This window comes from Hyperoodon ampullatus (assembly GCF_949752795.1).
Source record: "Hyperoodon ampullatus genome assembly, chromosome: 18".
Taxonomy (NCBI): Eukaryota; Metazoa; Chordata; class Mammalia; order Artiodactyla; family Ziphiidae; genus Hyperoodon; species Hyperoodon ampullatus.
The window spans coordinates 58,253,515-58,268,300 of NC_136931.1; the positions used below are offsets into that span (position 1 = coordinate 58,253,515).

At 43.1% G+C, this 14,786-nt stretch overlaps 1 protein-coding gene across 1 annotated transcript in view; it reads right to left on the reverse strand.

Annotated features, from left to right (window-relative positions):
- Positions 1–13,248, reverse strand: part of LOC307066035 (uncharacterized protein) — a 35,135-nt gene extending 21,887 nt beyond the window's left edge. Inside the window, exons 1-2 of the mRNA XM_079723089.1 lie at positions 12,585–13,248; positions 12,265–12,289 (exon numbers count right to left, since the gene is read on the reverse strand). Coding sequence (XP_079579215.1) covers positions 12,265–12,280 — 16 coding nt within the window. The 5' untranslated portion in view covers positions 12,281–12,289; positions 12,585–13,248. The remainder of the gene's footprint in view (positions 1–12,264; positions 12,290–12,584) is intronic.
- Between the last annotated feature and the right edge of the window lie 1,538 nt (positions 13,249–14,786).

The window sequence follows — 14,786 nt, forward strand, 5'->3', positions numbered from 1 at the left end:
AAAACTTCAAAGAAAAACCTAGGACCAGATGGCTTAACTGCAGAATTTTACCAAATATTTATGGAAGAATTACCTCATATCCTAATAAAGATCTTCTGAAGAGGGAACACTGGCAAACTTGTTCTATGGAGCTGGCATGATTCTGATACCAAACTCAGAAAAACACAAGACGGAAGGAAAACTACAAACTAATATCCCCGATGAACACTGATAAAAATATCATTAACAAAATACTAGCAAACCAGATCCACAGCAAATTAAAACCATTTTACATCATGACGAAGTGGAATTTATAAGGCAAGGATGATTCAACATACAGAAATCAATTAATGCAACGCACCACATTAACAGAATGAATCAACCCATGATCATCTCAATTGCAGAAAAAAGCATTTGACAAAATTCAACAACCTTTCAGGATAAAAACCTCAACAAACTAGGAACAGTGAACTATCTCAACATAAGAAATGCCATATGTGAAAAGAACAGTTAACATCATGCTCAATGGTGAAAGAGTGAAAGCTTTCCCTCTCAGATCAGGAAGAAGTCAAGGATGCACACTCTCTGCGCTACTGTCCAAAAAAGTACTGAAAGACTTAGCCAGAGTAATTAGACCAAAAAAAAAAAAAAAGAAAAGAAAAATCAAAAAAGTAAAATTATCTTTTTTAGTAGATGAGGTTTATAAAACTGTAAAACTGTAAAGATTCCACAAGAAAACTGCTACATCAAAAAACAATTTTAGAAAAGTTGCAGGATATGATATCAACATGCAAAAATCAGTTGTATTTCTATACACAATGCACAAAGTCAAATGAAAATTAGAAAACAATCCTACTTCTATAGCATCAAAAAGAATTAAACACTTAGGAACAGATTAGCCAAGGAGGTGAAAGACTTGCACACTGAAAACTACTAAATGTTGCTAAAAGAAATCTAAGATGATACAAATAAATAGAAAGACATCCTAAACTCATGGATTGGAAGACTTAAAATGCCCAGAAAATCCTAAATGTTTTATAGATTCAATGGAATCCCTATCAAAATTCCAATGGCAATTTTTGCAGAGATACAAGAAAACATGGTAAAACTGATAGGGAATCTCAAGGGACCCCAAATAGCCAAAATATTCTTGAAAAAGAAGATGGAGGCCACCCTTTTTTAGATTTCAAAACATAGTACAAACAAAGTAATCAAGAATGGTGTGGTATTGGGACGTCTCTGGCGGTTCAGTGGTTAGGACTCACTCTCACTGTGGAGGGCCTGGGTTCCATCCCTGGTCGGGGAACTAAGATCCTACAAGCAGTGAGGCTTGACCCCCCAAAAAAAGAAAAAAAAAAAAGATGGTGTGGTATTGGCATTAACTCAGAAATAATTCTTGGAATATATGTAAAGTGTATTTAAATATATATATTATTTATTTATTTTTGGCTGCGTTGGGTCTGTTGTTGCACGCGGGCTTTCTCTAGGTGTGGGAAGCAGCGGCTACTCTTCGTTGCGGTGCGAGGGCTTCTCATTGTGGTGGCTTCTCTTGTTGTGGAGCATGGGCTCTAGGCACACAGGCTCAGTAGTTGTGGCACACAGGCTTAGTTGCTCCGCAGCATGTGGGATCTTCCCGGACCAGGGCTCGAACCTGTGTCCCCTGCATTGGCAGGTGGATTCTTAACCACTGTGCCACCAGGGAAGTCCCTTAAAATGTATTGACAAGGGTACCAAGACTACAATAAGGGGAAAGGACCAGTCTAACAAATGGTGCTGGGAGGGCTTCCCTGGTGGCGCAGTGGTTGAGAGTCTGCCTGCCGATGCAGGGGACACGGGTTTGTGCCCCGATCCGGGAGGACCCCACATGCCGCGGAGCGGCTGGGCCCGTGAGCCATGGCCGCTGAGCCTGTGCGTCCAGAGCCTGTGCTCTGCAATGGGAAAGGCCACAACAGTGAGAGGCCCGCGTACCGCAAAAAAAAAAAAAAATGGTGCTGGGAAACCAGGTATCTACCAGCAAAAGAATGAAACTGGAACCTTACCTGCATCAAACGCAGAAACTTCTTTGTGTCAGAGAAGGCAATCAACACAGTGAAAAGAAAACCTCTAAAGAACGGAGGTGATGCAAGTGATTTAAAGAATTTCTAAAATCAGTGATGGAATGAAACGCCCTCTATCACTGATGTTCCTGAACTTTCCATTCCATTCTCAATCATTAAGATTGTGAAGTCAGTGAGTCACTCATTTAACTTCAACTGCATTAGAAAAAGAGCAAACTTCTACTTATTGGTCTCTTTTCTAGCACTTACCAGGTACTGTGCATATTAATACCATCACTTCCATGTGCAGCTTCTTTATCCCGGTTTTCAGAGAGCAGACAGTGCATCCTGATGGCGCCCTAAGCAATCCCTGCTGCCCAGTAACACTGACACCACGTCTCCAATCCATGGATGTGAAGCCCTGCCCAGTGGGGACTCCTCACAAGTTCCAGGTCACTGGGTCATGGGGAGGCGGGATCTAAGTGGAGATGACAGACCCTGAGGGAAGGACCCGGGTGACTGTGACTGTACAGGTGTCAGGCAGGCTACTTCAGAGTCAGAGATCAGCGAGTCCAAAGAAGGGCATTTCAGGAAGGACAGACAGAAGAATCAGCTGAGAAAATGACTTCACCTGAGAAAGAGGCATTCCTGACTCCAGTTCTTTCCTCTCCCTCCTCTTCTGAGTTTCTTCCTCAAGCAATAGGAGGCTTTAGAGGTCGATCTTGAAAGTTGGAAAGATGCCGTTTAATGCTCAGAATCGACACACCCCCTTCCTGAGTCACCACCACACACACAGGGAAGCCCTCAGCATGTGGAACAGACAGTCCTCTGCTGCCCCCTGTCCCAGGAGGGGCTCAGGACAGTGACTCCCACACAGAGACCAACAAGGGAGTTTCCCCACACTTTCCATCAGATCACGCTCCCCTCCTGGTGAGGCCCTCACGTCCCCAGCAGCAGCGGGCACCTCAGCTGGACCCCACGATCCCCTGCAGGTCACAGACCAGCCCTGATCCATCCCCACGCAGAGCAGAGCCCTCAGCCTCAGCCCAGATCTCAGCCCTCGGGAATGGGGGGACCCAGAGTCCTGATGCTCAGCGATGGATACAGATTAGAGTCATCTGGGGCAACATAAATATTATTGAGGTTGGGCCTCACCGCAGCTATTTAAAGGGGAATCTTTGGTCAGGGGCACAAAACTTGTATATGCAAAATCCCTCAATGATCTAATGGGAAGCCTGGGTTGAGCAGAACTCAAGAGGAAAGCCCAGCACACCTTCTTTTCCTTTTCCAGCTTAATCGAGGTATAACTGACGAATAAAAATGGTGCACATATGAGGTGCACAATGTGATTATCTGACAGATGTATACACTGTGAAATAATTATCACAATCAAGTAATTTACACTTCCATCAACTCACAATTACCATTTTGTGTCTGAGTAGTGAGAACACTGAAGTGATACTCCCTCAGCAAATTTCAAGTATGTAGAAACACAGTATGGATGACTATAGTCAGCATGATGTATATTAGATCCCCAGAACTTATTCATTTTATACCTACAAGTTTGTACCCTACGACCAACATCTCCCCATTTTCCCCACCACACAGCTCCTGGTAACAATCTTTCTATTCTGTTTCTATGAGTTTCACATTTCTAGTTTCCACATATAATATCTTTCTCTGTGAGGCTTATTTCACCTATCAGGTTCTCTAGGTTCATTTATTTTGTAATAAATGGCAAAATCCTTCATTTTTATGGCTGAATAACATTTCATTGTGTGTGTATACACACACACACACACATTTTCCTTATCCATTCTTTTGTCAACAGACATTTTGGTTCTTTCTACATCTTGTCTATGGCGAATGATGCAGTAATGCTCATTGGAGTGCAGATATTTCCCTCAAAATATCGATTTTGTTTCATTAGCTATCTAGCCAGAATAGTTTTTGATAGATTGTGTGCCTGTTCTTTTTTTAATTTATTGAGGAAACTCCATGTTGTTTTCCATAATAGTCGTACCATTTACATTCCCACCATCAGTGCACAAGGGTTCCCTTTCTCTGTATTGTGCGTGCGTGCGTGTGTGTCTGCATGTTTTCGGACAGAAAGGGAGAGGATAATAGAGTAACCAGCACTGGCCTGGCAACAAGAAAGTCTCATACAGCTTCCCAAGGATGAGCCTCTGGACTGCAGATCACTGTGGTGTTCCTACCCTCTGATTCTTGGAAAAATCTTTCCCTACATCACAGGACTTTGTCTCTTTGTCTCCTGTTAAGTTGTGCCCACAGACCCATACATAACAAGACCTCCCTAACGAAAACCTTCTGCCATCTGAAGCTTAGTACTCGTAATTTCCCTTCTGGACTCAAACTGACAAATTCTCATGAGGTCCAACACACTCTCCATATACCCCATAACCCCCCCTCCTATCCTGCTATAAAATACCAGAAAACATTCCAACCTCTAATAACTCGTGCATTCATGCTGGAATAATACATATGAAGACACCTAAGGACCCTCTAGACCCAAGACACTATATTTTAATATAAAGCATTATTTTTTAAAATTTATTTATTTATTTATTTTTGGCTGTGTTGGGTTTTCGTTGCTGCCCGCAGGCTTTCTCTAGTTGTGGAGAGCGGGGGCTACTCTTTACTGCGATGCACAGGCTTCTCTTTGCGGTGGCTTCGGGCTCTAGGTGCGCGGGCTTCCATAGTTGTGGCTCGCGGGCTTAGTTGCTCCGCGGCATGTGGGATCTTCCCAGACCAGGGCTCGACCCGTGTCCCCTGCATTGGCAGGCGGATTCTGAACCACTGTGCCTTGGAACCAGAGAAGTCCCAGGACACTAATATTTTAATTCACAGTGCCCCTAGCCCAACAATGTCATCTCCAAATCTAATAATAAAAGCAAGATGTCTGGGGCTTTCCTGGTGGCGCAGTGGTTGAGAGTCCGCCTGCCGATGCAGGGAACACGGGTTTGTGCCCCGGTCCGGGAAGATCCCACATGCCGCGGGGAGGCTGGGCCCGTGAGCCATGGCCGCTGGGCCTGCGCGTCCGGAGCCTGTGCTCCGCAACAGGAGAGGCCACAACAGTGAGGGGCCCTCGTACCGCAAAAAAAAAAAAAAAAAAAAAAGCAAGATGTCTCCAACGATGCACATGCCCCAATGAGAACATACATCTTCCAAGGAAACACTCCAACCTCTCTTTTGTATCTTTCAAAGTGCATCTAAAACTTTCTTCACTTGCAACCCAAAATACTCAAAAATACCAAAGGTAACCCAGAAAATGATTTCTGAGACATTCCCTATATTACTCCATGGGTTGCATGATGATGACGCTTGCCCCCCAAAAAACCCAACAAAAGTCAGCGTGTGGAGTGGATGCTGGGGGGCACCCTCTAGATCCAGCACCTCGGGACTAAGGCACCCATCCTCCTGCACCCACAGCTCCCTGTGGGCTCAGCTCAGGCCTTGGTTCTACCAGCCTTGCACGATATTATTTCCCTCGGCCTAATTCCACTCCTTACGTTCCTCCAAAGGTGTGATCATGACTTACCCAGTTAAAACTAGGACATGCAAAGCAGTTTCAGCACGTGTCCCAGGCAACCTGAGTTGACATTAGGGCACCCCAAACCATTCCATGCAGCCCACAACCACCCATAAACCCACTTGCAGATGCTCCAGCCAGAACTGAGACGTGCCTTCCCAACATTCCACACACCCACGGATCCCACGAGGAACAGGAGCACACAGCATGCACTGGGCTCTTCTGCTTGACCACACTTGCCGCCATATCCCTCCTGCAGACCCCTCCACTTTTCCCCATTTTACTACCTCTCCTAAGGGCATGACTGAGCAAATAGGGCTAAAAGGCACAGAGGCTTCTGGGCACAGACATCACAGTAGGAACGCTGCCACCCAAAGGATGCTAGGCATTCTGTATGAATATCAAGAAGTTGGCTCTCCTGGGAAAACCTGCCAGCAACTGGGGACGATATAGAGTCCAGTTACAAAGGCTACTGAGTTCAGTGGGGAAGTCACCAAGAGAGAGGGTCCCCAGGTCTCACTGTGTCCTGATCTCCCCACGCACAGCTAATTGCAAGACACCCTAGCTCTTTACGAGGGGCCTCCTTCACGCCCCCTTACGTTCCTGACTTTCTGCCTGCCTTTAACACAGTGAAATCAGTATCCCTGACTCTGAACAGATGAACTGCTGGAAGGCAAAAACCTCTCGTCAAGGTGGCGACTGGTCCCTGGGATGTTTAGAGCCTGGAAGACCTGAGAACTATAGTGGATCAATGACACAGCGGACTACACGTGAGGACACCTCAGCACACGGGCTGCGGGTACCAGTCTAAAGTGCTTACTAGGGTTCCCTAAATCGTTCTGTTCTTATTTGGAGTAATTAAGCAGCCACAGCGGGTAAGGATCAATTAAAGTTGAAATTTCCAAATAGAATTACCATATGATCCAGCAATCCCACCCCTGGGCATATATCCAGACAAAACTATAATTCAAAAAGATACATGCACCTCTATGTTCATAGCAGCACTATTCACTATAGCCAAGACATGGAAACAACCTAAATGTCCACCGACAGATGAATGGATAAAGAAGATGGGATATATATATATATATATTTTTATATATTTTATATATTTATATATATACACATACACACACACAGGAATATTACACAGCCATAAAAAAGGACACAATAATGCCATCTGCAGCAACATGGTTCCAACTAGACATTATCATACAAAGTGAAGTAAATCAGAAAGACAAAGATAAATACCATATGATATCACTTATATGTGGAATCTAAAACATGACACAAATGAACCTATCTACAAAAACAGAAAAAGACTCACGGACATAGAGAACAGCCTTGCGGTTGCCAAGGGGGAGGGGATTAGGGGAGGGATGGAGTGGGAGGTTGGGGTGAGCAGGTGTAAGCTTTTATATACAGGATGGATAAACAACAGGGTCCTACTGTATAGCACAGGGAACTGTACTCAATATCCTATGATAAACCATGATGGAAAATAAGTTTTAAAAAAATGTTCAAATTTCCAGAACAAATATGCAAACAATCATCATCATTTGTCCAAGTCCCTTGGTCTTCCCTGAGGATTACTCAGCCCAACCCACAGTCCTAGCATCTAAACACATTCTCAAAGTGATGTACTGCCGTCGTCCTGGGAAAAAGAGGAACGCTGTGTGCACTTCAATGGAGGGAAAACGGGCAAGACTCAAAATAATCAATGGAGAAGGGCATTTCTGTTGATGACAATTGATACAGAGGCAATAAGACCTGGGTAACCTGACAGAGATTGTCAGGAGGGGACGGGGAGCCCTCTCTGACCCTAGACCTGAAGGAGCACAAGGGGCCTGAGCCATGGTGACTTCAAGGCCAAAGGTAAGAACAGGGACTAAGATCTGACACAGAAAAGGTGTTGGTGTTTGGAAACAGAGAAAAGGTGAATATGACCGGGGCACAGTGAACCATGAGATAAGCTCCCAGGATGAGGCTGGGGACACTGGCAGGGCCCTGAGGATGACACAGGGCTGAGCAGCCACAGTGAGGACTCGGGATTTTGTCCTGAAGATAAATGGAGGCCACTGGAGGTCTGAGTGCCAGGACCGACATAAACTCCCTTTAGGTTTACACTTAATGCAGAGAAGGGTGACTGACTACGGGCTCTCCGACTCGGAGCCTAGCTTCCGGCCTCCATCCTAACACTTTTGTTTTTCATTCTGGGAGGGCTGGGACCCATTTAAAAAATTCTAATTACAACTGCACACTCCTTCCAAGAACTGCCACACACGGACACACACCCAACTTGGCCAATCCTTTCAGGGGTCAGTGTTGCTCAGACTGAGAATTTCTGGTCTAGTCTGTCATCTCATCTCATCTTGAGGCCCAGAGGGGAGACATTTCTGAGAAGGTCTGTATTTACAGAACAGACCAGGTGGAACTGAATTCTGAAAAGGTCACCTGAAGGGCCAGTGGGCACAGTGTGTCCTTATCACCTGTCCCATTTATTTATTTAATCATAATAATGAAAGGGAACATTTTCTTGGAGAAGTGCAACAATTAGAAAATTCCAGCTTGCTTTTTTTTTAATGCTTAGACAACAACTTCTTAATTTGCACAAGTCCAGAGACACTCAACCCACAAGAGGGCAGAACCCTTTGAATTCTTCCTAATGAAATGAAAGTCTGTTTTCCCAGAGTAGTCAAAAATATTTATTTGAAGGAAAGAGAAAAGGGATGAGTTATTGTTATACTGAAATAAGCCCTTACAGAATTAAGTAATTTGCTTTATTAAATTTTCATCGGTGTATTTCTTCTCCCTAAAACAGGCAGGAACTGAATAGAAAGACACAGAAGTGGGTTGTTATATTCTGGGAAATTACATAAACATGCAAAAGCAAGGGAATGATTAATAAATAAATCTCCAGCTCCAATCATTTCCTGATTTTGGATGCTATTATGGGTTGAACTGTTTCTCCTCAGAAAAGATATGTTGGAGTCCAACTCCTAGTTACCTCAGAATGTGACCTTATTGGAGACAGGTCTTCATAGAGATGATCAAGTTTAAATGAGGTCAGTAGTGAGTATGCTAATCCAATATGACTGGTGTCCTTATAAGAGAAGGAAATTTGGACACAGAGACACGCACAGGGAAAATGCCATGTGAAGATGAAGATTCTTCTTAGGCAGAAAAATATCTATGCCAAGGAATGACAGCGGTCATCAGGAAACCACCAGAAGCTAAGAGAGAGGCAAGTAACAGAGTGTCCCTCGCAGACCTCAGAAGGGACCAACCAGGCTGACACCCTCATCTCTGATTTCTCGTCTCCTCAACTGTAATGCAATAAATTTCTGTTGTTTAAGAGACTCAGTTTGTGGAACTTTGTTACAGCAGCCCTAGCAACCTCATACAGGAGCCTAGAGACCTAGTTATTTTTCTACATGAAAATACTTTCCTCTTAATACTATTTATTTTCTTTATGAAATAATCAACAGCGATATTTTTGGAAGAAAAGAATTCGTCAAAAGGTCAAAAGTTAGAAACATCTTACTCTCAATTTGCTTTTATATGTAACTATTAAATCTATTTTTGAAGTTTCTTTTATGAAAATAGTGTCATTTTCATAGAAAAAACAATTTCTCTATTTCATCATTGTATTCTAGGTTAATAAAATGGCAAATGCCATTTTGATTCTAACAATTATAAAAACTTTTATACACAATGTATTCAATTTCAGACCATGAGCTTCAAGAAACTATAGCAAAAATAAAGTTCTCAGAATGAGAAAAATAGAGAAGTCAATGTGGTGTTATAACATTAAATTAAAATCAATTACACACCCACTTACCCAACACAGGGGATATAACATACAAATAAAGAGAGGGTTAATAAGAAAATTGTTACAGACTTGCAGGATGATCTTCAGAGGATTACTAAAATAGAATTGTACCCTGTATTTATTGATGCCATGATTTTCTCCCCATCTTCATCTTGGGAATATACATGAATAATTCAATCAATAGGAAGTTCTACTGCTGTGTGTTTTAAAATATTTTCCTGGCTCAAAATGTTTAACAACAGGGTCCATATATAGGATGCCAGACTGACTGCCATCAGCAAGAAAATAAAAACATTTTCTTTGGAAATCTAATCATTAATTTGGATTTGACTGTGGCAGTTACCACATAAGGATTAAGCACTCAACTAATAGATAACTATTATCTTTTGTCCCCTCTTAGCAATAAGCTACTAAAGCATAAAAGTGTGTATAATTTGAGTGAAATTATTTTCCAGTTTAAAAGTGAGTTGCAGGCTTCCCTGGTGGTGCAGTGGTTGGGGGTCCGCCTGCCGATGCAGGGGACACGGGTTCGTGCCCCAGTCCGGGAAGATCCCACATGCCGTGGAGCAGCTGGGCCCGTGAGCCATGGCCGCTGAGTCTGCGCGTCCGGAGCCTGTGCTCCGCAACAGGAGAGGCCACAACAGTGAGAGGCGCACGTACCGCAAAAAAAAAAAAAAAAAAAAAAAGTGAGTTGCCTGTGAGTACCTCATAGAGCTGTAGCAGCAGTAGGATTTGTTTTTAAATGTTTACTTTATCAGAAACCTTTTTGTTGTTTAAATCTACCAGCTTACTAACACAGATGTGTTTGTTCAATTTTCAGAAGAGATAGCAGATGCTCAAATTCAAAAATAATGGATATGGCTGATTTTAAATAGCAAAGATGAAAGTTGATTTTACAATCTTATTTTCTTGCCGAGCAGCTGGGCAGCCATAAACCACGCTCACCTAATTGGTGCCAATTAATTACCATGTGGGTTCAGTTTAGTGCTGAATCCAATACTGGTTCAGAAGCCTATACCATTCAGGGACTCATCAGACACACCTTCAGAAACGCTATAAACAAACTACTTTCCAAAATGCGGGTGGCAACTCCTTTAATGTCTCACTGTCGAGGGAAACATGTATTTAATAAAATACTGCCTATGAGATCAAAGGCCCCTAGCACCCATCCCTCTCACTAATTACAATAGTAAATTTGGATACATTACAAAAGAAAACAAACACTACTTGAGGACTCTGGAAGGTAAACAAGAGCAGAGAGGTGATGGGAATGAGGCAAAAGTTGGAGAAGCAGCCCAGTCGCATGGTTTCGCACCAAGGGTAGACACCACTTGCACAGTGGCACGTAGCGCGTGCAGCTAAAGCTCTGACGGGAAATTTGGATATTTCTGGCCAGGGAACAAGGGAACAAAGTCAGTTAGTTAGACCAGAGTATGTGAAGAAAACCCTAGAGGAGAGGAAGCTTGAAAAGAGGCACCAGCATTTCTGTGCAGAAGCCCATAAAACTCCCAGCCTAACATGTGAACCACACATGCTTTGCACAAACCCAAATCAGCATAGCAACAATTTTGAGCACTCAGCTGACATTTGAACCACTTGCAAAATCTCAGCCTAACCTCAGCCTAATCCCTGAACCCAACAGGTTCAAAGGAGACAGGCCAAAATCAGCATGACCAAGGTTTTGAGAAAACAAGTGAGACTTGGGCCACTGCAACAAAAGGTTAAACACAACTGGCAGTCTGAACAAAATAAACTCGATCTCCTACAGAAACAAACCATCAACATTCTTCAGAGGATTATAAAACCCAGAGTCTACACAACTCACAACATCCATGAAATAATAAAACAACACTTGGGCTTCCCTGGTGGCACAGTGGTTGAGAGTCCGCCTGCTGAGGCAGGGGACACGGGTTCGTGCCCCGGTCTGGGAGGATCCCACATGCCGCGGAGCCACTGGGCCCGTGAGCCATGGCCGCTGAGCCTGTGCGTCCGGAGCCTGTGCTCCGCAACGGGAGAGGCCACAACAGTGAGAGGCCCGCGTACCGCAAAAAAAAAAAAAAAAAAAAAAAAACTTAACATACCAAAACTGAGGAAAATAGGAGTCATTCTCAAGGGAAAAGGCAACTGAGAGACATTGATTCTGGGATGATTCAGATGATAAAATTATCAGATAAAGGTTTTAAAAGCAGCTATTATAAAACTATGCTCTATGTGGCAAAGAAACATACTTGAAATAAATCAAAAAGGTAGAAATTTTAAAGAAATACAAAATTTTATAAGAAGGACAAAATGGAAAATTTACAAATAAAAAAATAAATTATTTAAATAAAAAACTCCCTGGAAACTCCATGAAGACATGCCAGTTTGTCTTCAAACTGTATTTTAACCAGCACTAGTAACAGTTTCTGCTCAGAATAGGTCCATGAAAATACTTAATGCATAAAATCTTAAGTCTGGTAAAATGAAATATTATTTAAAGTATTTTAAATAGAGCATATAATTCACATAGGCTGAAAAATTTATATGAAAGCACATATAAATTTTTAATGGAGAAACCTCAGTCCTTTATAACAAGGATGAACCACATTATCATCTTTATCTTTTGAAATACTAAATATCCCATACTAAAGACAAAATACAAAGTAATCTATTAAACATCCTAGATATATAAAAAATTAAAATTTTCCCATGTGTCTTGAACCTGCTTGAAAGGAGACTGGAAGTTGCAACTCTGTTCTAACCATAAGGCTTAACGAACTAAAAAATCAACAACTTTAAGAAAAGTAAGGTCACAGAGCCAACAACAATTTTCAGTTGAACCGAAAACTGGAGAGACAGAGAGGCAGACAAAAAGAATCACAACTTACCTGAGTGGAAACTCATGAGCTGAAACTCCACCAGAACCCGGTCCCAGGGTAAAACAAGAAAAAAAAAAGCTGAACTGTAATTAACAAATTGCTGGAGGCTCAGAGCAGACCAGTCCAAGAAGTAAAAACTCCAAGGGACCCAGTCATAGGTGGGCCCCTCCACGCAACTGTGAGTTTCACATGCAGGAGCTCAACCAAGTTCTCATAGTAAATACTGGAGAAAAAGACTCTGGAGCTTCCACCGGGGACAGAGAAAAAGGAAATGCTGTTCTTTTTAAAAAGGCCCGCCCACAGGTAAGACTATTTAACCATAGCCTTACCTGCTGAGGTTTTTTTTTTTTTTTTTTTTGCAGTACGCAGGCCTCTCACTGCTGTGACCTCTCCCGTTGCGGAGCACAGGCTCCGGATGCGCAGGCTCAGCGGCCATGGCTCACGGGCCCAGCCGCGGAGCGGCATGTGGGATCTTCCCGGACCGGGGCACGAACCCGTGTCCCCGGCATCGGCAGGCGGACTCTCAACCACTGCGCCACCAGGGAAGCCCGCTGCTGAGGTTTTGAACCTAAATGACTTGCTGGGAGGGAAACATCCAACTGCAGACCATATTAGTCATCCTGTCCCACAAAAGGAAAGAAGAATGAGAATTATACATGCAGTTCACAGTGCAGAGTTACAGGCTCACTAAAAGACTGAGACCCGCTCATAGAACTCTGAACGCTTCCCATCCCCCCACACCCCACCATCACATTACTAAAGGCCCATTTACAGCAACTGCTTTTACCCAGGGCATCATGTCTATCACGAGAAAAATTACAAGGCACATCAAAGGCAGCAATTACAGTTGTAAGAGGCAGAGGAAACATCAGAATCAGACACGCCAGGGATTATCAGACTATTTCTGCTAACGCCCGTCCCATTTAAAACACTGGGACCATCTTTCATGTTCCTGAGCAAAGGAAACTTCTTTCAAGGTCTGATCACACTGATACCAAGCATTTACTTCTTCTTTTCCAGAAAAATCACAGTAAAATACAGAATTGCAAAAACATAGCTGTGGAAAACATAGCAAGGGGTCAACTTAGAAATAAGCTCTGAGCAAACTTCTTCATCATGAACAGAGGGGCTCTGTTGGAAGATTCCAAGTCAATCCAGCCCATCCTTCATCAACTGCAGTGACAATCAAGAGGGACCTGAGGGAAACATCTTCATGTCACCTCACAGCTCACGATTTTCACAGATCACATAAAAGGGAAGGCAATGTATTATTATTAAGCTAACTGGTTAAACTAAGTTTTAACTGTTAATAGAGAAGATCACTGACGTCTTATCACAAGTCCTTATCAAAAGAGTCAAATTATTTACTAGTTACCAAAGAACATTTCCAATATATAACTTAACGAGGAGAAAGCAGGCAGGCCTCGAATAAACCTGAAACATTTTAAAAAGGAATATTTTGTGAAATTAAAAAAAATTTTTTTTAATTTAATTATTTTTGGCTGCGTTGGGTCTTTGTTGCTGCACGTGGGCTTCTCATTGTGGTGGCTTCTCTTGCTGTGGAGCACAGGCTCTAGGCATGCCGACTTCCGTAGTTGTGGCTCGCGGGCTCTAGAGCGCGGGCTCTAGAGCGCAGGCTCAGTAGTTGTAGCGCACGGGGCTTAGTTGCTCCGCGGCATGTGGGATCTTCCCAGACCGGGGATCGAACCCATGTCCCCTGCATTGGCAGGCGGATTCTTAACAACTGCGACACCAGGGAAGCCAGTGAGTTATTTTTAAATCTAAAAATTCTGGTGTCAAAGTTTAAAAACATTGAGACTATATCATATTTAGAAAAGTAGTACACGAGTTGATTATAGAAGGCCACCAAAGCTTATTCCAGAAGTTACGAATTACTTACAGGAAAGTTCCAATTGTACATACTAAAATTTATGCCAAGCTATGTAAAGAAATGATAAAGAAAACGTGAATCCATCCCACAAAAACCCACCACTTCCAGTTGTTCCTTTACAAAGGCACCACGTAGTGACAGATTCCACCATTTCTTGCCCCACGTGTCCTCTCCCTACTACACGTCAGGAAAAGGGAGGCGGGTGACTCACAACTGAGGGAATCAGGTCACTGCCCCCTGGCTGAACATGGCGGGCAAATGTTATCTTCGCATACAAGTAACCACAAAACGCACAAGCCTTGCAGACAGCAGCTTGCAATTCCCATCCTCATCTGAATAATTTAAACAAAAAAAAAAATTTTTTTTTTGGGCCGCACCGTGCGCATGCAGGATCTTAGTTCCCCAACCAGAGATCGAACCTGTGCCCCCTGCAGTGGAAGCACGGGAGTCTTAACCACTGGACCACCAGGGAAACCCCAATTTAAACAAATTTTAAATGTATTAGATTCTAAAGACACCAATCAGTATTACCACAAGTTATTCATCCATATCCAAACAACTCACCACCCATGCGAATCCAGTCTCCCCTCTCCACCTGCACTACTAGGTCTTTCCATTTCATCCTGTTCCTCTGTCTCCC